General features: G+C 33.0%; 2 protein-coding genes across 2 annotated transcripts in view; both read right to left on the reverse strand.

The window, feature by feature from the left end:
* Positions 1 to 24,926, reverse strand: part of LOC132738523 (3-oxoacyl-[acyl-carrier-protein] reductase FabG-like) — a 104,870-nt gene that overhangs the window by 673 nt on the left and 79,271 nt on the right. Inside the window, exons 6-8 of the mRNA XM_060726025.1 lie at positions 4,685 to 4,754; positions 3,765 to 3,801; positions 53 to 125 (exon numbers count right to left, since the gene is read on the reverse strand). Of these exons, the coding sequence (XP_060582008.1) occupies positions 53 to 125; positions 3,765 to 3,801; positions 4,685 to 4,754 (180 nt within the window). The remainder of the gene's footprint in view (positions 1 to 52; positions 126 to 3,764; positions 3,802 to 4,684; positions 4,755 to 24,926) is intronic.
* LOC132738522 (toll-like receptor 4) lies at positions 16,271 to 20,962 on the reverse strand. Its single transcript, XM_060726023.1, has one exon. It carries the CDS (start codon positions 20,855 to 20,857, stop codon positions 18,587 to 18,589), a length of 2,271 nt encoding a protein of 756 aa, XP_060582006.1. The 5' UTR covers positions 20,858 to 20,962; the 3' UTR covers positions 16,271 to 18,586.

The raw sequence follows: 24,926 nt of genomic DNA on the forward strand, positions 1-24,926 counted from the left end.
TCGTTGCCACCGTAAAAAAAGGTTTTTTTTTTTTTAATGTTATATAAATTACCTTTTGATATAATTCCTCGTCTTGGTATGGTCCCCAGGGTCTCCGCGCACTATTACTTACAATGGTACCAGGGCTGGTGAAAATATAATATTCTAGTAAATGACTCGACAAACAATTAGTTTTACCTATAGAAAATTTAAAGTTAAATTATGAAATGAATCTAAAGTATCTAAAATCTCGACTCCAGCAGAACTTTTAAAAGGGACGATACGGTATTTAGTGCAAAATGCAAAATCAAGAACTATTTTGAATTAAAGATAATATTCCTCAGTGACTTGGAAGAAATGTTATTTGAACAATTCACAATCATAAACCATGAATGTATCCAGTTATAAAAAAAGATGATTTGTAACAGGAGGATATTCAAGTTTTTTCTATAAAGTATAGGCTTTATTTTCATCGAGTGGTATGAAATATGATAATTTTCATACCACAAGTTGGAAAAAATCCCGTATTTATAGGGAAAAAATAAATTTGCTGTTTATTATAATTATACTATTTTGGTTTTTTGACCTTACGATTAGCAAGATTTCCCCTTTAAAAGACACCAGTGAAAATATTAGACAGGACTGACTTTAAGAAAATATGAATGCTAGAGGCATTTTATAGTACAAGTAATATCTTGAGTGTTTTAACCTAATATGAGTATGCTAAAGACGATGAGGGTGGATACAAAGAAAAGAAAATTAACCTTGACCTTCAAAAGGTCAATTCAAAATGGACGCTTAAAAATACTAAAATAGGTCATTAAAACTATGATACAATATGATGCAATTAATTATTCTTGTCAAAATCAAATGATTATTCAATATGATCAGATTTTAATGAGATTGGCCACCAAATATAGCGATTATAAGCCTTATGGCTCAATTAACGGTATATACAGTACTGTTTTAAATGTACTAGCGCGCTAAGATATAAAACTAAGAATGAAAAAAAATCACTTTTAATGTTTTCTTAACTTGACTTATATTTAACAATAAACTTAGTTTATAAATATTACCAAAAAAAAAATATTTCTTAATAAATTAATATTTCGTAATTATGAAATAATATTTCGTAATAACGAATTAATATTTCGTAATTACGAAATAATATTTCGTAATAATGAATCAATATTTCGTAATTAAGATTTTATATTTCGTTTACACAAAATAATATTTCTAATTGGGAATTATTATCTCGTAAAAACGAATTCAATTCAGGGAGAAAATGTGGAAAATGTCATTTCAAGTGTTCCGTAATTTTCAACATTATTTGTAGCTATGATTTTTTTTAAAGTTGTTGATTTTGACAGGTATACGATGGATAATCGATAATATTAAAAAGTCGTCTTAAACTTAAAAGTGTATACTTATCACATTCTTAACAAAAATACAGAAAACAACAAATGTTAACTATCTTGTTTAAAAATAATTGACTATTTAATTTGAAATTTAAAGTTAATAATAAAAACAACAACAATAACAACACCATATTTTCATCGAGTCATAAAATGTCTGAAACCGGAAGATTGATACGTGTGCTTGCTATACCAATTGGCAGCTCTCGAAAATTTTGGAATTCAATCACGGTTTTGAGAAAAATCTACAAAAGGATTATCACATTATTTGATATACATTAGAATTCCGGGTACCCTCAAATAAATTTCCAGGATATTTTAAAGTAACAGCAAAGTTATCTATAAGAATATTACTTGTAAAAAATAGAGTAATATTTTCTTTGACCATATATAAAAGTCACGTGGGTTGGCTACATAGTAGAGGTGTTAAAATATAATTGTAATACACCCTTTGTTAGCCATTGAAATAGTATTTTATGTATAAAGGATTTTCAAAAATGGTTATTATTCAGAGCGGGCGCTATGGTGCAGTGGTAACACTGTCTGCCTACAAATCAAGGGGTCGTGAGTTCGACCCCCCGCTACTCCACTGAACGAATAAATGACTACAAGACTGACAAAACCAGGACATAGACACATAATGACGGCAACGATAGATACAAGAGAAGACCTTAACGGAACAGGAAACAAGTACCAAAAGTACAAGACTGAAGACGACCGATAACAGAAGAAAGAAGAATGGAGACAAGAACTGACAACAAGCGAACAGAGACGAGGATCGATAACAGAAAATTAGAGACAGCGACCGATAACAGAAGAACTAACAACAAGCGAACAGAGATGACAGCCGATAACAGAATATTAGAGACAGGCACCGATAATAACTCAGATAACAGAATAACATAGACGAGGACCGATGACAGAATAACATACACAAGGACCGATAACAGAATAACTTAGACGATCGCCGATAACAGAATAACATAGATGAGGACTGATAACAGAATAATATAGACGTTCGCTGATAACAGAATAACATGACGAGGACCGATAACAGAATAACATAGACGAGGACCGATATCAGAATAACATAGATGATGACTGATAACAGAATAATATAGACGTTCGCCGATAACAGAATAACATAGACGAGGACCGATAACAGAATAACATAGACGAGGACTGATAACAGAATAACATAGACGAGGACCGATAACAGAATAACATATTCTTAATTATTAACAGAATAACATAGACGAGAACTAATGACAGAATAACATAGACGAGGACCGATGACAGAAGAACTGACCACAAAACAACGCAGACGAAGATTGAGAACAGAAAAATAGAGACGAGGACCGATAACAGAATAACATAGACGAGGACTGATAACAGAAGAATTGACAACAAGAAAACGGAGACAATGACTGGTTACAGAAGAACGGAAAGAACGAAGACGAGAACCGATAACAGAAGAACGAAGACGACGACCGATAACAGAAAAACAGAGACGAGAACCGATAAACAACAAAAGATCTGAGACCAGAACCGATTACAGAAGAACGAAGATCACGACCAATAACAGAAGAACTGACAGCAGAGAAATGCGACAGGAACCTATAACAGAAGAACGAAGACGACGACCAATAACAAAAAACGAACACCATAACCCAAGAGTACTCAGACAAAGGTGCCTTTAATTAATGTATATTTTGCTTGCATAGAATGCCAGATAAAATATTTGAAAGCTCTATATCTAACAGATAGGGCAGGAAAGAGTGTAATGTTCGCTGTGTAAATGCCTTAAAGTTTTCAGTACTATCTTTACTTTTATATTACTATTATATTGAAAAATGTCTGCCATCTTGGATTTTTCGGCCATATTGGATTGTTTTTTTTTTTAATTCTGTTTTGGTGTCTTATTAGTTTGATCTAAACATGCTTTGTGACAAATTTCAGGCTTTTCATTTCTTTAAAAGTTTTATTTGATCTATCATCCATTTATGATAAAGAAATTTGGCGGCCATTTTAGTGGTCATTTTAAATGGCCATTTCAATGGTCAAGATCAAGTTTTTCAATTTGGTATCCACCTTTATCGGATTCAGCATACCTTAAATAGGTAAATATACACCAAGATACCACTTGTACTACAAAATGCCTCTAGCATCTTATAGGGAGCCAAATTCTCAAAATCAGTCTTGAATATATAGTAAACATGTTTCAGTGCAGTGAAAACTAATTTTACGGTCAAAATATGAAAAATGGAATTTGCATTTTATTTCATCAATAATTCTCAATATTTTATTGATAAGTATATAATAAATACATTTGTTCCAGTTATTGATTAAAATAAAAACTTTGTAACTTACTTAATGGAGTTAACTCTAACACCGTGAGGAGCCAATTCTGAAATATAAATGACACAAATATTGCTTTATGGTCCCGACTTTATAACTTAATGATTTCTAAATAAAGGTGATTCATACTTTTATTAATCAAGAAAAAATATCATGATACATTATTAGTTATAAAGATTTTTGACAGGTTATATGGCCCCATATAAACGGTTGTTTGTAAATATAACCCTAGCCGCCTGGCCACCATTAGAAGTAAACAGTCTCCTTGAATGGCTATTCATATATTTCATGTTTGTATTTTATGTTTTACATATGTAAATAATAAATATATATACATGTATAGATGAGACTTTAATAATTAAATAAAACATATATTTCATAAAACCTTTTATATAAACTACTTCCTTTTTTTTAAAGAAAACAGCAAGATTTCTTTAAAAAATTGACAGCAGCCTTATATATAAAACTTTATTATAAGCCACGTGTTTTTGCACGTCGCTTTTAATAGCATAATTGTGACGTTTATATAGTTTTATATACACGGCTGCTGTCAGTTTATATAAAGAAATCCCACCTTTTCTGAAAATAAAGGTTGTTTGCTGTAATATAGATTTGTTACAGGCTAAACGGCTGTTTGCAATATACCCATAGCCAAACGCCTCGGTTTATATTTCCAAACAGCCTTTACATAGGGCTATAAAACCTGTCAAAAAATTGTATCACTAATAATAGTATCAATGTCAGATTCTAACAATGAAACTTTTGGTAATTTTCGTTCACTTGAAGTGCCTTTTATAACGTGTAAATTACTTCTTTTGTTCACTTGACAATAGTTTCCTTTTTAACACAATTAAAGAATTTTTCATGAAAATAAGCATGAATCTGGAAGCATGCTGCTTTTCAAAAAAAAAAGTTTAACTACGTGACCTTACCAAGAGCAAGACATTGGGTGAACATGTCTACAGAAGCCTTTGCCATACAGTGAACCCCAATCTCGGGCATCTGTAATGTTAGTATTAATCATTTTGAGATCATCTATTTGTTAAAATGAACAAATAGTTACAATAATCGTTTACCCGACTATTCTGAAAGTGAACTCGTTGATATTTTTCTTTCGCTTTCTAAATAATAATGTATTTAATACAAACACTGGAGGGAAAACGGATTTATGATCTATGCCAATGTCAATTCGAATTTGTAAGCTTTTGGTACACCTTTCTCACTATTAACAGTTAATATATAAAAATATATTCACCAATGTCTGCATTGCAATAGAGAAATCAACGATATTAAGCTATAGAATAGTTTAAAGCAGAACTGTTATGTAAACATAATATTATACACTGATTTTTTCTTTAATTTCTTTTATTTTCCTTTTTATTCTAAAAGATTGTAAATCTTACTGCTTTTTGACTACCAATACTTGATGTGTTCACGATAGCACCTGAAATATCAAGGTAAATATATTACAGTAAAACATATTGATAAAATGCCTAGATGCAAATGGTTAATGATATACAGTTTTTGACTAGTGAGCCATTGAATATGTAATAGATATACCATTGCTGCGTTGACGATTTCTGGGTTTGCGTAAATTATACCATAATCACGTGACCTTTCTTATGCCTTAACCTCACGAGACGAAGTCGCATTTTAACCTATAGCTCTTCAGCGCTTCTTATGTAAAATTCTTCCAAGTATAATTCCCAATAACCGTAAATTATACCATACCTAGACTATGGTATAATTTTCAGTTTTGAAGATCGAAGGAGTAAGTGTTTCTGGGCGGAGCTATAGGTTAAAACAGATACACCATTGGTGCGTTGACGATTTCTGGGTTTGCGTAAATTATACCATAATCACGTGACCTTTCTTATGCAACCTCACTTATACCATAGTAAACTGGAATCTGACCAAAAAGATTACAGATCTTTGACATTACATGTTTAATTATTAGGTAGTTAAAAGTGGAACCTTAAAGGTTTTACGGCTTACCAACACAATTTATGCCATATGGCGTCGAAACAGGAAATATGAGTTTTGGCTTACTTCAGTTGTTACAAACTTACAGCAACACCAGAGGTCAAAAAAGAGATGTATAGATTCCAGTAATTCGAACCCATTAAGTCGCTTGTTACGATCAGGCAGTGTCATGTTAATGCCACAAATCTTAAAGACAACCACTCTCGCACAAGGGCAATAACGTGTAATAATAATTATATGATATCCTTCAGAATAATTTAACTTGTAAGTTCTATACACTATGAAACAAAAAAGTATCTTTAAAAAGGGTGCTCAGCCGAAGTAAATGTTGTTAACTTTCATGTGTTATTTCTTTGTTTTCCATGAAAATTCATATAGAATAATTTCTTGTAGGGTTATTAATCTAGAAAAATGTACAATTCTTTCATTGTATGTTCTTATAGTTTGTTTGTTTGGGTTTTACGTCACACCCACACAGTATGTCGACGTTTTAGCTATACTGGTTGAGGAATACCTCAAGTACCCACCCGTGCAATACTTCAGGCACCTGAGTAGAACCACCGACGTTCCGTAAACTAGATGAATAGCTTTCACACATGAAAGAATCCAAGGTCCCCGTCGGATTTCGAACCTGCAGTGGTCACGGGCAAGTGATTTGAAGTCAACGACTTTAACCACTCGGCACGGACGCCCCGGTTTGTTGTTATATCTAATACTAGATAGTGTAATTATTCAGTGTCTTACAAATCTTCATAGACCAAATCAGTAAAAACGACGTTTAATTGATTGTTTAAAAAAAGTACGGATGATTACTTGATCTTGGTTTAAGCCCGCCTCTTTGCACAAATCGTTTACACGTTGTAAATTTTCTGTACTTCTACCAGACAGAGTCAGACGACATCCTAACTGTGCAAACTTGATAGCTAAACCTTCACCTATACCACTACTAGCACCTGTTGAAAAAAAACAAAATTACTGTATTATAAAACTTTGTTGAAAGACTATTTGAAATACAATGTACAACAAATAGTTGTACAAACCCAGAGACCTCCTGCTTTAAAACTACATCCGTCAACAGTTTACTTAGCAAAGACTGAAAGAGATAATTTTCTTAAACTTTGCATATTTTCGTATTTATACGCGATCTTTATCTTAAAATTTAGAGAATCGTTCAGGTCATTTTCAAGGGCAGATAATTTAAATAAATTACCTTGACGTTCTTGAGTGTAAAATATGTAAACACTGTCCGACGTGAGTATTAAGTTAAACAGTATGCTTCCGAATTAATTCGACCTGTTGCTGTTTGCTGTGTTTATAAATAACGTTTAAATGCAAATTTTATGTACAAAGAAATAAGTAAAATGTGAAATGAATGGGTAGAAAACAGTCCTATCTTCTTTACGTATGGATAATTAATTAAGCAGTTCAATAAGTAAAATTATCCATATTTTGCATTAACATTTAAACCGTCTCAATCTTTTTAATACTTCTTCATTTCTCAAAATTTGAAATTTGATATTTTTAAAACGGTGTATTGTTTACACTCGAGGCATGCACATATTACGGTTTAATAAATTTAAACTTTAAACGACAGTGTTATTTATCTACTTTCGGTGCAAAATAAATATAAAGTATGGTTAATTCAGCTTGTTTAAACCCTTTTGTTATATTAACATAGAATATCAATACAGTAATTTACCTGTTATAATTGCCACCTGTCCTCTCAGAGATTCCATATTCACTGAATAAAACTACATACAAGTCATTTTCGTGTAAGAACAGGAATATATCTTATGTTTTTCGAAGAGATACTGATATTCATTTCATGCTAAAATGTGGTCAATGAACTTGCAGAGTTTGCACCAATATAAATTATTTTCAGATCCAAACATATCAATTTAGCCTCGTTTTCATTTTGCCTGTCGCCTTATCCAATATAGGTTTGATAAAAATAGAATTCAGTTTTGTACTCGATTATTATATTAGTGCAATATTCGGCAAATCACAAAGCGGCAATTTTAATAATATCTGACTAGATTTTATTAAACAGATACTCCTGTGTAATGCATAGTATTACAAACAGAAATACTCACACAAAATACTATCACAAAATGTCTAACACTTTTAATTCTTACTTCTAAGTGAGAATTATAAATGTATTCACGCTACTGAATAAGGTAAATAAAAAGAAAGCCCAACTCCGTAATGACCCATATTCAATAATGAATATCACTTAAATCAAACAAGTTTCATATAAATATTGATGGCGCTATTCAGTCAATGTCAGGAAAATGTTAAAAGTCGGCAAATCATAATATGGTTACGTAAAAGGGACGTAATTTGGCAAACTGAATCCGAACCGCAATACGGACTTTACCGAGAATATAACTGTAGCGCATATTGTCACATATTATTACACCAGATGTCATGCTGCATTCGGCTTTCGGCTATGCGTCATTCAAGCTGAGTAAATAGACCCAAATACAAACAGTTGCAGGTTACGTTATTGAATTAATATACCACATCAACAAATGAATAATAATTGATCGTTAAATAACGATATCAACATACAATTAAGCAAGACGCACACAGAAGAAAGCATAATGTGCACGTAAGAAAGCAACATGTAAAAGTCAGAATGCAAGATGTACAAGGCAGAATGCAAGATGTACATGTCAGAATGCAATATGTACACGTTGAAAGCACGATGTAACGTAAGAAAGCAAGATGTAATTTTGGCATTAATAACCTTCCATACTTAATGCATATAAATGTTTTTGAAACGTTCATGTTTTGCAAAAATAAAATAATTCTGCTATATACATATTAGAAAAAGTAGAAAAAAACTGTTAACTCAGAATATTCCAAGAAATTATATATGATCTTTTTTTAAAATTTCATAAAGGACGCAAACTGAAATCCCGCTTGGTTTGCGTTACTATTGTTGTATATTAACCAATTCAAGACATGTATGTGAATAAATTAGACACCTTATCAATAGGAATAAGAAAATAGTAAAAGTCAGCCTTATAATAACAAGAACTGTCGGAGGATAGTATTGGCTCGACTATTCGAAAATGTTATCACAAGAGTGTTTTATGAGTATAATAATGCTTACCTATATGAATACATAAAATTGACCGAAAAGGTACAAAGGCTTGTTCTTAAGATGCACAAACCCTTCAGTAGTTATGGAGATAACAGTTTACAAGCAAAACTTTAACATGAATTTCTAAGTTGAAAAGGGGAGAAAAATCAGCCTAAATGCAAGATAGAATTATGGATCTTGGTCAGTGACCTACTGTTATGACCCTTAAAGCATATGTGAAGTTTGAAATCAAAATCTCTGATAGTTATTGACATATGTAAAACTTACATGTAAACATTAACCAAGAGACTAAGTAGAAAAGGGGAGATAAATCAGCCTAAATGCAAGATAGAGTTATGGAACTTGGTCAGTGACATACAATTATGACCCTCCATGCATATGTGAAGTTTGAAATCAAAATCTCTGATTATTATTTAGATATGTAAAACTTACATGTAAACATTAACCAAGAGACTAAGTAAAAAAGGGGGAGATAAATCAGCCTAAATACATGACACAGATATGTGTGCTATTCAGTGATCATTATTTATGCCACAAATATACATATGAAGTTTCAAGTTTGTATCTTTAATTGTTTCAGAGATATGCAAAACTTGCATGTTAAACTTAACCAAGAAAAGGAGATTTTTTTTAGTACAAAATGGAGCATAATTCAGTCAAAATACATGCAGAGTAATGTACATTGTTACAATAAAAAAGTATTGTAAATTTCAATTGAATACCTTAAGAAATAATTGAGATATCTGACTTTACAAAAAAACTTTAACTAACATTTCTAAGTTAAAAAAGGGCATAATTCTGTAAATATTGTAGGCAGAGTAATCCAACTTGTCAATCTGATGAACATTGTTACTATAAATAAGTATTGTAAGTTTCATTTGAATATCTCAATCAATAATTGAGATATTTGACTTTACAAAAAACTTTAACTAAATATTTCTAAGTTAAAAAAGGGCCTAATTCTGTAAATATTGTAGGCAGAGTAATCCAACTTGTCAATCTGATGTACCTTGTTACTATAAATAAGTATTGTAAGTTTCATTTGAATATCTTAATCAATAATTGAGATATTTGACTTTACAAAAAACTTTAACTAAATATTTCTAAGTTAAAAAAGGGCCTAATTCTGTAAATATTGTAGGCAGAGTAATCCAACTTGCAACATTTAACAGCAGAAGATTTTGCGACATTTAGCAGAAGCTACGGCATTTAGCGGTAATGATTTGACATTCATGGGCAAGTGCGACATTTAGCGGTAATGCGACATATAACAGTGCCACGACCAATGTTTCAACTGAGTTTTTAAGATAGGCCTGTTTTTTGTTTTGTTGTGTTGTTGTTGTTATTGTTGTTTGTCTTTTTGAATTGGTGAGACTGATATATTTCGATATTTGTGTACCATGTGATGTAGGTCGGGTCAATAACTTGTGGGCAAAAATCAGATCATTTCCTAATCCGTTGTTTTTCCGGAACAATCATTTTTATGGTGTAAAATTACTAAAGAAATATAAGCGTTAATACAAACAGGCCAAGAATCGCACAAAATCTTTTTGACCTTTATTGCTTTTTTTGTGGATTTCATTGTATAAATTGTACTTTCAAGGCCACATTGATCTATTATGTATCTATTATATTATCTTTATATATTATATTTATACCGTATTTGAATTTTTTATATTTCTAGTTTTAACTCTTAAACATACAAGTACAAATGTTGCTGCAATACAGCAATTAAGAAGCTCCGCGCAAAAATGCGCTCATTTCAGATACCTTACCAAATTATTCCTACGCACAGGTCATGTTATATTCAGATAAAGTATATTGTAGATTTTTTCAAATGTTTTGTTAACCTTTTTTTTTTGCATAATTATACTTATCTTATGCACTGTCCATATTTAAAAAGAGGGGCCAGATATTTAATTTTAAAAAATGCTTTCACTGATGCCTACCTGGTAAGGAAAGTAATTCCATTTTACAAACAAGACTTGTAAATGTTATGTGAAAGTAGAACACACTCTGGAATGAAAAAAAATGGGATGAATTTCAAAAAGACCAGATTCAGGAATTTTTGTTTGTTATACACGCGTTACATGGTGATACAGTATTTGTCAATATAAAAGAAGACTGTTACCTGAATTTTAGGCAGGTATGGAGAAATTCACTAACATCATGTTCGTGCGAGTCAAAGATATAAGGAGCGTGCGTCCGTGGCCGAGTGGTTAACGTCGTTGACATCAAACCACTTGCCCCTCACCGCTGTGGGTTCCAATCCCGACAGGGACTTTGGATTCTTTCATGCGAGGAAGCTATCCACCTAGCTTACAGAATGTCGGTGGTTCTACTCAGGTGCCCGTTCGTGCCTGAATAATGCACGTAAGGGCAACGGAGGTCTTTCTCCACCAGTTAATCTGGAACGTCGCCAAATGACCTATACTGTGTCGGTGTGACGTAAAACGCAAAAGAAACAAACAAACAAAGATATAAAAGCTACTTGACATTGGTGATATATAAAAAACCTATTGTTAATTGATTTATTGGGAGGTCAATATACTATTTTGTTGAATTGCTTAAAAACCATTCATAAAAAACATTACACCTCATGTTCAAACTGCAGATTAAAGTTTCTGTTGTTAAAATGTCACAGTATTCGGCACAAAACCGGATGCCTTCAAACAAAATAGAATCAACATCTTACAGAAAAATTTCGAGAAATCGGAGTCGATTCAAATATTCACGGTAAAAAATGTTATAAGTGCAATCAGCAATCAGGGCGGTAAAAAAGAAAGGAGCTATATACCGGAAAGAACCTACGGAAATGATAACACTATAATATAACATTTCTAAAAAATGGCCTACTTAAATCTTTTCGATAAGTTCGTTATTTATTACCATAGCGCGACACTAATGACCATTTCGTTAAGACTAAAACTACTTCTATAAATAGATTTTCCGACTTTCATAATGTTAAGGTCATCTAGCTGTAGCAGGAGAGAGCTACTTCCGGGGCGACAGGTTGCAAAACTTTCACAACCTTGCTTCGCAAGTTCCTCTCCCTTTTTCTGCTACTGCTTTATATAGAGCCTGAAGTTTGACTCACTTCGTCTCTATAATACTGAACCTTTACTGTAGGAAATAACAGGGGCGTCCGTGGCCGAGTGGTTAAGGTCGTTGACTTCAAACCACTTGCCCCTCACCGCTGTGGGTTCGAATCCCGACAGGGACTTTGGATTCTTTCAAGTGAGGAAGCTATCCAGCTAGCTTACGGAATGTCCGTGGTTCTACTCAGGTACTCGTTCCTGCCTGAAATAATGCACGGAAGGGCACCTGAGGTCTTCCTCCACCAGTAAAGCTTGAACGTCGCGATATGACCTAAACTGTGTCGATGTGACGTAAAACCCAAAACAAACAAACAAAAAGTAGGAAATAACAAAAACTCCAAGTTTTCAAATCTAATTTGTTTAATACAGAATTATATATGACAATTTTCTTTATTTAAATGTACAAACTTCAATTTATCAAACTATGAGTTATCTGACAAACAACAAATTCTTCCTTTTATTTGTAATAATTACCAAATTTAAATCAAAGAACTTTCAATGAGAAATGTTTACTTTTAAAAAAAGAACACCTAATAAAGTTAGATAGGAGGAGGGGCGGTAACGTGTCTTTGTAACCTTTTTTTTTTTTATGCGTTTATTTAAGGTCGCCGCCGGAAAGTCCATATGGGCGACCGTACACTCAAGTCGGGTCATCCTAGAGCGTCCCGCTGAGATTTTTCGTTGATTTTTTCCCAGCTTTATTGGTGGAGGAAGACCCCAGGTGCCCCTCCGGGCATTATTTCAGGCACGAGCGGGCACCTGGGTAGAACCACCGACCTTCCGTAAGCCAGCTGGATGGCTTCCTCACATGAAAGATTTCGACCCGAGTGAGGATCGAACCTACAGTGGTGAGGGACCTGTGATCTCAAGTCAACGACTTTAACCACTCGGCCACGGAGGCCCCTATTTTGTAACCTTTGCTATCAATGATGCCTTATATACTAGAGTTATAATTATTTCAAAACAACCAATATATCAACATGTTATTTTTAACATTTAGTTTCGTAAATATAAATTAAGAATAATAATCAAAAGTAAAATTATTAAAGTCTTATACCTAAAATCTTCTTAATATTGACAAATTCAATCGCTAATAGTATATTTGATATGATGTGTGTAAATGTAATTCAATTATAATTTCATGTACTACTAAAAAAGGGAAATAACAAATTTATAACCTAAGTGTCAAAAACGACAACATTTATTTATATACAAAGAAAGGGAAACAACCTGCCCTACTACATAGCTATTTATAGCTTTCAAATTCATGTACAGCAGAACTGCTTTCCGGTTCTCATTCATTAATATGACATGCTGCGAATCAACGATGGGGAAACCAATATTTTTGTTTTGCCCATGGACAAAAAAATTAGTAAACACAAATAGCTCCGCGCCTGCGGGCACGGAGCACGGAGCAATCAAATACATACTCCAATTTTTATCATGAATTATCCATTTCTGTATGAAACCATTCATTTGTTCGTGAATCATTCATTTATGTTTGAAAATACATGAATTATTCATTAATTCTTGATACTTCTCCTTATTTTGTGGTATCCAATAATATTTTAAACTATTTCACGAAATATTCATTTATGATTGAATATACTTCTTATATGTTAGCAGCAAATTTATTTCTTTCAATTTGACTTACGAAATATATAGGTTCATTTACTTTCCGTATTGCTCGTTTCGGCCATAGATTTGCATAATTATGTGTTACTAATGTACAGTTCGCGCTTAATTTCCACATTCTTGTGTTACTCGATATTCACGGTGAAAAGGCTGTTAATACCTTTAATCTGCTAAAAATTCACTTGTTACTTAGCCATCGTTTTATAAACTGATTTTTATTTTTTATAGAAAATTGATGAAAAGTATTAAGTTTTGAGCATATTCTATGAATCAACCTATAAAATCCTCTAGTTTTATCGAATTTTGCTGAATTTTTATTTTTTGTAAAAAAGTTAACCAAAATATGAAATATTCTCAAAATGTTTCTCTGACAAATTTATATTAAAGCACGTTTCTCTCTTTTTCAACAAATTTATAGATTGAAGCATGACTTGTGTGTGTGTGTGTTGAGTTTATTTACCCTCGCCACCGGTTTAAAACCATATGGGCGAGCATATGCTTCATTTATTATAGGGAAAACACTTTATTTAGTTAATATCTGCATATGTGACTAGTGAGTACAATATTTCCTGCCCCAACAATGCAAAATAATTGCACTGAATGGGGCCGGAAAACGGTGGGATTACATCCCACACTAAGATTTAAAAGCTGTATTTAAAATTTAAACTTAAATTAAAAAAGGGGGGAAGACGCTTATACGCGGACGTCTTCTATATAGGGAACAAAAAAAAAACCCTAATAATTATGTTTAATGATAGCTTCATTTATTGCAAATCATATTTATAATGTTAAAACAAATATTAAAAGGGGGAAGACGCTTATACGCGTACGCCTTCTATAACAGACCAACACAGTTAGATTTGTAGATCTTTGTTTTTTATAAACTTTATTTAACACATGAGAAGGTTTATAAGTATAAACCTTAGCAACACGCCTGAGAACATAGTTTTTTACAATTTGGCCATCATTTAATACAATTACTTTTGTAGGGAGACCAATGCAGAAACGATTTTGACAGATAGCGCCGAACCACGTTTAGTAGGTAAATTTTGATTGGCCGAAAAATGTTGTGATTTGTATGGCTAATTAAAAAGAGATGATAAGAAATGATTGGTTGATAGTAAACTGATTTCATTGGCGCATTTACTATCCGATTTTGGAGCTTAGCTTGAAGAATTTTGTGATCTAAACCACGTGGTCTCTGTATTGACATTTCTGCACTGTCTCCCATATAATGCGAGTTGGTTTCCCCTCTGACAGGTTATATTTATTATGTTTCTATGTATAGAATTTCATTTATTACAGTAATTGGGGACACTTTGCCATTTATTCTCCTTAAAATTCACTTGCAATACATTTCATATGTTCCTTAATAGTTGAACTAAGTATGATTATAGAGTAAAACCAATAATTACCCAAAAATTCAAGTAGTGGGAGGACAACTCCTACTTATACCAGAAATTTGCATTTTCTAGCTATAATTCTTATTTTCCTCCTATCCTATTATCAAATATTATGTTAAACTTGTTAAAACTACATATTTATATCCTAAATAGATCATATTATAACCATTTGATCTTATTATGGCCATTATTAATTATATCAAACAGCAAATTTAGAAAATAGACATCATTAGTCCAAATTTGAGTTGCTTCCCTTGTACTATTATCTGAGATTTATTGATTTAAATATTAAGTTTATGTGTCATAGGTAATTGGCCATATCTTCTTTAATTTTTAATGAATTTTGATGGAATTTTCTTTATTATCTCATTAAAAGATTGCTCTTAATTATTATAGTGATGTGGCTTTGTAAATAAAGAACTTATCCCTTTGGGGGAGTTTAAGTTGGTGAGATTTTCTTGTTTATTGTTAAATTGACTATTTGCCACATATTTGATATGCTGTATAGGGAAATAACTATAATTTTTTTAATAAACCACAAAAATTAATGAAAATTTTGTTAATTAGACCTTTAATGGTGTTAGTTAATTATTATTAGTTAATAGTATAGATATTTCAATTGTATTTGGGTTTTATCTTTGGTTTTACTGGGCCATATTATGTCAATAAATAGAAATTTCACTGATTTTCATAAGTATCTATATTATGATTTATATACTATCATAAATTTGGACAATTTTTGACTATATTTGATATTGTCAAAACTATAAATCTATAAAGAGGAACCGGTATCAGGGGACTGAGTATGCAAACTGGGTCCCATTAACACCTTTTGATAAATTAAAGTGAAGTATACAAATAATGCAGTCTTTATGTTATTGTCAGAGGGGAGGAAAAGTAGGATTTTACATTAAAGGCCAATCATGACTTCATATTTTAATATGACTGCTGGGATCAAGGTCACAGTTGTATTTGGACAAAAAAATTAACATTAAAGCCCCATCACTCAATAAATTAGTGAAATGGGTTATTATTTGTTTAAATTTTATCTGTTAGACAACAGTTTAGAATAAACAACTCTAAAGCTTTAAAAATGTGTACTGAGTATTTCTTTGGTGGATTCAGTATATTTTGTGTGTTATATCCCAAACCTACAGCACCAAGTGCCGACCGCAGTTCATTTCTATGGTCCCTGAACTGGTCACACTCATGCAATAGGTGGGATATATTGTATCTCACTCCACATTGGGCACATGACTTCAATCATCCAATCAGTTTTATAAGCATTATGTTTGAAACAGCCAATCAGAATTTAAAAAACAATAACGTCTGCAAGAGCCAATCAGATTGAAAACAAATCAACATTGTTCATGAAAGAGCCAATCAGATTCATGTTTATAAATATAATGTATGAAAGAGCCAAATAAAACCAAGTTTATAAATAGAATGTTTGAAACAGCCAATCATTTTAAAGATTATTTTCATAATGTTGATAGCTTAGCTTCATTTGAGTCATCTTCTTGTATGCCATTTATACCATTGTTTTCAGAATGTACATGTATTGGATTTATATAAGAATGTCTATATTTTTACTGCTCCTTAAAGTTACATTTAATAAATTTCATAAAAACAGAAATAGCGACATTTCATTAAAAAATTGTGTTTCATATCGACTCCAGGTCTTATTTTGGTATCCAACCAAAATGAGTTTTATGAGCATACAAATGTGCAACCTCATTGTGACGAATTCGGAAGTACAATTTTTGTTTGCATGAGAAACTCTGCCTTCAGATCATCCGTACATCAATGTTAAATCAACAAACATTGCTATAAGTAGCAGTCCTAATTTAACGTTATATTTCCGCATTGTAACGGTTATTTTCATACAAATTTAATCTTTTTTATGAGATGATTAATTTTTCTGAACCCCAGGCCTAGTGCACCGTGAAGTTTAAACGGTTAAATTGTGTTTGCACAAGAAAATCTTATATTTGCTGTGTTCCGGATAGCAACTATAACACCGTGACGTAGCGCATACACGAGCTGATTATAGTCTTCATTTGCATGTTAAAATCCGTATACGGATTTTAGTGTATCGTGGGGTTTTCCATTTAAAATCCTTATTTATGAACAGTATTTGATGAGATTTATAACGATACTGTTAAAAAGTTTAATGAAACTGTAGAATGCTTGGTTTTGAGGCCGACGTCAAAAATAGTTTTACATATTTATTTAATGTAAAAGGATGTAACAATTAAAACTATTTGAATCTGAAGAAAAATACTTGAATGGTTTAAATTATTTTGTCTTACTCCAATTGCCTAAAACTTGCCAGAAATGTTCCGATGTATAATTACCATGTAATAAACAATATATAAATTTATAATTCCAATGTATTTTACAATATACAGTTCCGAATTCAAATTCATATGATTGCAATACCAGCAGACTATTTTTTAATCCTCAGAAGTTTTATTCATATTTTTGTCGTAAAATCAATGCCGAATCTTAAGATTTATTAGATACTGGCTGATTTGAATAAGCCTCCATATCCGGGTAGTTAAGGTCACCGACTTCAAACCACTTTATCCTCACACGCTTTGAGTTCAAATCCTGACGAATCCTAATGATTATTTCATGTGTGTAAGCTTTTCAGTTAGCTTTAATAGAATAATAATGTATGACATAGAATCTAATGGTCATTTCTTACCGCTGATTCAGAAATCACGGGCGATTAGTTGACTTTCACTTGCTGAGAAACTGTTAATTACTGATTATCTAAAAAAAATGTTAAGTGGATCAACGACCGACATATGGCCAAAACTGTGATGCTGACGGTATGGTTTCATATATTGTAACTGTGGATTAATATAATGGATTACGATTTATTTAGAAGGTGATCAATTCATATATAGTCGAAGTGAAGTTATATATTATCCAAAATGGTTAAATCAATTTAAACATAACAATATAAGACAGCCATGGCTTTCCATACTAAAATGTAGTAAAATGAATTTCAAGCGTTTGCACCATGTGATCGCTCAATATAATTATGGTTATCAGATCCAATTTAATTAATTTATCCTCGATTTCATTTTGCTTGTCGCCTTATCCAATATAGGTTTGATAGCTGTGTACTGGTCAAACAGAATTCGGTATTGCACTCACGTTTAATAATATAAGTGCAATATAAGGCACATCACAACACGCCAATTTAAATAATAATTGACTAGCTTTTTTAAAAAAAAGATACTCCTGTGTCATACACATTATTACAAACAGAAATTCTTCCACAAAATATTTAACATTTGATTCTTATTTCTAAGTGAGAAAAGAAATCCCAACACCGTAATGACCCATATTTTTTCAGGAATTCCACTTAAATAAAACAAGTGTCATCAAATTATCGACAATGTCAGGATGATCGTAATATAAGTTGTTAAAAGTCGGCAAATCATAATATTAACCCATTCGTAATGATTTCCCGGTTCGATGGATGGAAAAGTTTTCTCTAACAATGTAACCAACAATGGAGTTCTCCGAATCTCCTGCTCCGTTTCGTATAGGGTCTAGTCTTCATGCCGTTTGAATTTCACGTTTGATATATTATTTACAATCAACAAGTTCAATAATCGAAGTACACACGTTTTCCAAGGTTGTTTTCAATTTATACTGTCCGTCTTCCCACAACCATAGTACTCTTGTCCTTTTCTCATACAAATCTCGTATCAAAGGGGTCATAAGGGCGGTTTCAACTTGATCTTTGACCATTAACACGATTGGTTTCTCTAACATAAACGCCTGATCAAACTCATTCCTACAATGAATACTCTGACTGTAATTGTCAGTTAAAACTACCATCACCACTGATGATTTCTTCAAAAGTACAGAAATTTGATCATGAATAGAGCGTCCAAGTTGAAAATTCCTGTCGCCTTCGCAAATTAGGTCCCGATCATCTCCGACCATTTTCTGAAGATGCTCATTGAGGGACTGGTACACATACTTCTGGACGAAGTCTTCATCTTGACTGCTGTACGACAGAAATACCACAAACTCGTAACATTCTGTCCCTTCCCTAATAAGTGCCACGCGGTCTGCCATTTCTAATTCATGCGCTTTACGACGTCGGCGTTGCCGTGTTGCAATGAACGAAACTATAGCTGCAACTAATACAGTCGCGACAGTGGCACATGAGATTATTATGACCTTTGGACGGTTACATATTTTCTGGACATTATCTATAGCAGATTGATCGATGCCAACTAGTTGCTCGTGCTCATTCCGACACTTGAGAAGAGATGAATTTTCTATAGATGATTTGGAATGAAAAATCCAAGTTATGCTAGCAAGGGAATCACAGTTGGTACAACTTATCGGGTTGCCCGTTAGCTTGAATAAAGTTTTTCCTTCAGATCCATTTGGATACTTGCTGTTATTTAAATCTTTTATGACATTCAGCCGTACCAAGGATGCAGCATCGAGGACCTTTATCTGGTTCCTTTCTAAATTAATAGTTTTGAGATTATTTAAGTTAACTGCGTGAAACGAAATCTGAGTCAACAAATTGTCTGATAAGTGTATAATTTCTAATTTCCGATTAGATTCGAACATATTGTACGGTATTGTTGTTAGACGGTTATTCGACAGATTCACTTCCGTTAGATGTTTCAGATTTTCGTACAGTCTTTCAAATAAACTTGAATTTTCTGCTACCATGTCATTTAGGTTGTTATGAGATAGATCTATGAGTTTCAGTAAAGAAAGACCTGAAAACATCATGGGGTTAATAAATCGAATATTGCATTGCGATAAATCTATTGACTCTAATTTGAACTTTTTAGCGATTACCCTTAAATCAAGTCTTTCAAATCTATTGTCTCGCAACACTAATGTTTTCAAATTGAACTTACTTATTCCAACAACGTAAAATGTTACGTTTTTTAATATGTACCGCGTCTGTTTTACCATTAATCCTGCCAGATTGAAGTATTCGACACTTCTAAAATACGGTATTAGATTTAAGAAAAGGGGAACAGATTTGTTTGCCACAACAAGCGTCTGAGGACCACGATCAGGAATTAATGTTGAAGGTAACGTTATATAGCTGGCATCCAGTCTTTTTAAATTTGGACAGAAACTTGGATGATCGTCAATTTCATAATCATTTAACATCATCCGGGATATGTTCATAAATTCTAAAGTATTACAGTTTTCTTTAAACGACGTCAAATTCATGAAGAGCACTTGGATGGAACTAAGATCCAACTCCTTTATTCCTTTTGCTGAAATGAGTTCAAAGAAATTGTTTTCGAGTCTGATTCCGGTATGGTAGGTATTTAAGAGGGACAGATTTAGTGACCTCAGGTTGGGAACTGCTTTTGTGTTATTCAACGCACTGATGAGAAAGTCTATATCGAATCTACGGCACCCTGATAGATCCAGCAATTTCAAATTGGGAATTCCTATTAATGTGTCAGGCCTGAATACCACAGTGGTTGATATATCTATATGTAATATCTCAAGTCTTTTTAAACCGTTGAAACACAGTGAATCAAATACACCAACTGGATTATTCATATTAGTCCGGCTATTGTCCGCAGTTATTACAAGTTTTGTAACATGCTCCCAGTTTGTTGACAAAAACGCCCCACGTGTTAGAACTCTATTTGGAACGTAAATATTTTTAAGATGAACTGTCGTCACTCCATTTGGAATGTCACTTGGTAATCCGGTACAATTAAGTTCTAAACCTTGTCGTGTGCATTTATTCCATTTACGTTCTATGCCGTTAAACTTAGAAGATTCACACTGTAGGCTTCCGAACATACAAAATCCACATATCGTAAAAAACGTGATACGATTAAGTACCGCCATCTTAAAACTGAAGCTAGCCCATCAATTATTCAAATCAGCAAACAATCTCTGACAAATTTTCATTTCAGTTTAATATTTCACATATAACAACGACAAAAACCGTCCATGTGAATATACATCTCCTTAATCTGAAAGACGAATATGTAGTGTTTGCATTGTTCAAATGAATCATAAATATAGAATAATTAAGGTTTAAAAGGAAATGACGTCTTTGCGAACTTTATTGACTCGCATATACCCGGTAAATATCCGTGAATGGGTTTGTGCGAGTAATTTTGTTAAGACTAGCTGTCAATAAAAATGTATCAAACCGGCCCCTTAACCTTAACACTGTACATAATGTACTCTATCTAAATAAATTATTGTCCCCCGCCTTTTCGAAGCAAAAAGGGGAATATAGAAATAGGCTCCGTCCATCTGTCTGTCTGTTCGTCCGTCCGTCTGTCTGTCCGAGCAACCAATAGGTTAGGGGGCCATCTAACAGTAAACAGAACAAAAGAGAACAATAGAGTTCATTCCGTAAAAATAGAATAAGGGGCCATTAAACAAAAGAAAAGAACAAAAGAAATGACCCTTTAGTCCATTTAAGTGGCACATCCGTCCGTCTGTCTGTCCGTCCGTACAAACCAGAGCTACATTATGGGGTTTGGTCTATTGTTCTCATAACAATAGATGTCTTTGATGTCATTCATTCCGTTTCTCTTGTGGGGTTATTCTCTGCATTGTGGGGTTAAAAAGAACAAAAGAAATAACAAAAAAAAACCGCATAATGTAGCTCTGGTAAGAATGTCCGTCTGTCCGTCCGTCACACTTTCGTGTCCGGTCCATAACTTTGTCATTTATCAAAGGAATCTGAAATAATTTGGCACAAATGTTTGTTACAAAAAGACAATGTGTCATGCGCAACAACCAGACCCCTACCTCCAAGGTCAAGGTCGCACTTGCTCCTTAAAGGTCAACATTGTCTTTTTGAGGGTATATGTTGTGTCCGGTCCATTACTTTCTTATCTTTGAAGGGATTTTGTAAATACTTGCCACAATTGTTCACAATAATAAGACGATGTGTCATGCGCAACAACCGGTCACCTATCTCCAAGGTCAAGGTGACACTTGGAGGTCAAAAATTAACATAGTCTGTTATAGGGTATATTTTGTGTCCGGTCCATAACTTTTTCATAGATCGAAAGATTTTGTAAATACTTGCCACAAATAGTCACTTTAATAAGACAATTTGGCATGCACAACACCTGCATCCCTACCTCTAAGTTCAAGGTCACAGTTAGAGGTCAAAATTTAACATAGTCTGTTTAAGGGTATATTTTGTGTCCGATCAAGAACTTCTTCGGGATTTTAAAATAACTAGACACAAATAGTCACAACAAGAAGACGAAATTTCAAGTACTGCACCCCTACCTCCAAGGTCACTAAGAGGTCAAAGGTTAACAGTCTGTTATATGGTATATTTTGTGTCCTGTCCATAACTTCTTCATAGATAAAGGGATTTTGAAAATATTTGGCACAAATAGTCACAATGATAACATGATATGACATGCGTAGCACCTGTGTCCCTACCTCCAAGATCAAGGTCACACTTAGAGGTCAAAGATTTACATAATCTGTTATAGGTTTATTTTGTGTCAGATCTATAACTTCTTCATAGTTCAAGGGATTTTGAAAATACTTGGCACAAATAATTACAATAATAAGACGATATGTCATGCATAACACCTGCACCCCTACCTCCAAGGTCAAGGTGACACTTAGAGGTCAAAGCTTTACATGATTAATGTTTAAATTCCGTGTTTTATTTTATTTCTTTAATAAATTTATTGTTGCATTTGCAGATCTAGCATTGATCATAAGTTTGGACTGAAAGTCCTGAGATCCATACCTCAATCTTTTGAAATAGAACAATTTTATGCTTCGTATATAAATTCTCCGAGGCGGGGGACGTTAGTAACTCTGTTACAAATTCTTGTTTATTTTAGTATGCTATGCTTTTAATGGGGATTTTTGTAAGAGAACGACACAATGTTTGAATCTTTGTTTGTATAATATGTGTCTATTAAATCAATGAAACAAAAGAACAAACCAAAAAAAGAGGAAATTTAAAAATGAACGTCTTCGTAGGTCGTCACCGAATGTTGACTTTTAAGAATCATTTAGTGGGCAATTGTGGCGCCGTTATATGTGGCAACGACACTAAATGTCGCACTTGCGCGCTAAATGTCGCACAATTGCCGCAAAATGTCACAACCACCGCTAAATATCTCATAATATTTTGTCGTTAAATGTTGCAATGATAACGTTAAATATCGCACCATTTTCCCTTATGTTTAATGTCACAATACTACTGTGAAATGGCATTGAATTGATGGACTCCGTCTGATTTGAAATTACGTTTACTGTGTTTCTTCGATGCACCTATCGCATTGAAAACTTTTTCATCTTGAGAAAATAAATTAAATGAAAGTTTAAAGACATATACAGTTACATAGACACAAAGGCTAATTGAAAACTTTTCAATAGAATTTGTTTATACTTTGAATAAGCTTACTAGATCAAAAGCAATTGTGTTAATATGACCACTGTTAACAGCACTGCACCTTTACAATGCTGGAACCGAAGTGATAATACCAGTATAGAGATACATATGTACGTAGGCAGGCTGAACCTGTCTTTACATATGTCTGACTTACTTTAGACTCTTTCGTTTGACTGTCTTGATATTCACAGATCGATAGACAGTTTAAAAAATGGAAGCTTGAAAAGTTTATTTTACAAATTCAGCATGTTAAATGCATATTATGCCTCAGAAATGCTATCACTTTTATTTCTCAAAAGTATTTCTTTTATTGGTATCTTGTTACAGTTTCCAAACAATACTTTTTTGTCATATAGATGATCTACCTTTGCTTCTTTTGCTCTGTTTGCAGTTGGTATGAATATAGTGAATTAGTATTTTGTACGTAAGTCAAAATACTAATTTGTTTACATTTGCTACCTTTACGACACATTACCGCACATTCAGTGCTACTTTCTTCAGTTGATATGCGTCCAACATTACATGCTCTAAATCACTTACTAAAACATTATTTAACACATGTTTAACATTTCTTTAGAATCAAATAAATGTGGATTTTTTACACAAAAAGACAACTAAGAATATTATTCTGCCTAATCAGCTTTAGATACATCTAATTATGACATGCAAAGCCCTAATTAGTTTTTAGACATTGAAACGTCACACCAACACAGAAAGGTCATATAGCGATTATCTGGTAGAGAAGGACCTCTGGAACCACAGGAAATTTAGTAGAACCACTGACGTTCTGTAAGCTAGCTCAAGCCTCGTTACCGCTCAATGGGTGGGTGCCCTTGGGATGGATATTCCGATCCGAACCGCAACATATGACAGATTTTATTATGTTCAAAAGCAATAAGATATGTACAGTCATTTACTCAATGTTTATTGTGATTAAAACAATAGTATTGAGGCATTTAAGGGAAAATCGTGGACATTTAACGTTAACAGCAGAAGATTTCAGATTCCTAAATTTACCCATTACAGGTATCTTACCTTAACGGCAGAAAATTTTGTGACATTAAGTGGCGGTTACGGCAATCAGCGGCAATGGTCCGATTTTTAGCGGCGTTGCGACATATAACAGTGCCACGCCCAATGTTTCAGCTGAGTTTTTAAGATAGGCCTGTTTTTTTTGTGTTGTTGTTGTTGTTTGTTTGTCTTTTTGAATTGAGACTGATATATTTCGATATTTGTGTACCATGTGATGTAGGTCGGGTCAATAACTTGTGGGCAAAAATCAGATCATTTCCTAATCCGTTGTTTTTCCGGAACAATCATTTTTATGGTGTAAAATTACTAAAGAAATATAAGCGTTAATACAAACAGGCCAAGTATCGCCCAAAAATCGACTGATTACATGGATTATATTTCTTTATCATCTATCGCATATTTTCAATTTTAAGTGCCTCAGTTGATATTTGTATATGAATTTAAAATTGTTTTATCGATCTCACTGAAGATCGTTTTAAGAGTGTTATAAAT

Source organism: Ruditapes philippinarum, unplaced genomic scaffold, assembly GCF_026571515.1.
Source record: "Ruditapes philippinarum isolate M1 unplaced genomic scaffold, ASM2657151v2 ctg194_1_1_1_1, whole genome shotgun sequence".
In the NCBI taxonomy this organism is placed as follows: domain Eukaryota; kingdom Metazoa; phylum Mollusca; class Bivalvia; order Venerida; family Veneridae; genus Ruditapes; species Ruditapes philippinarum.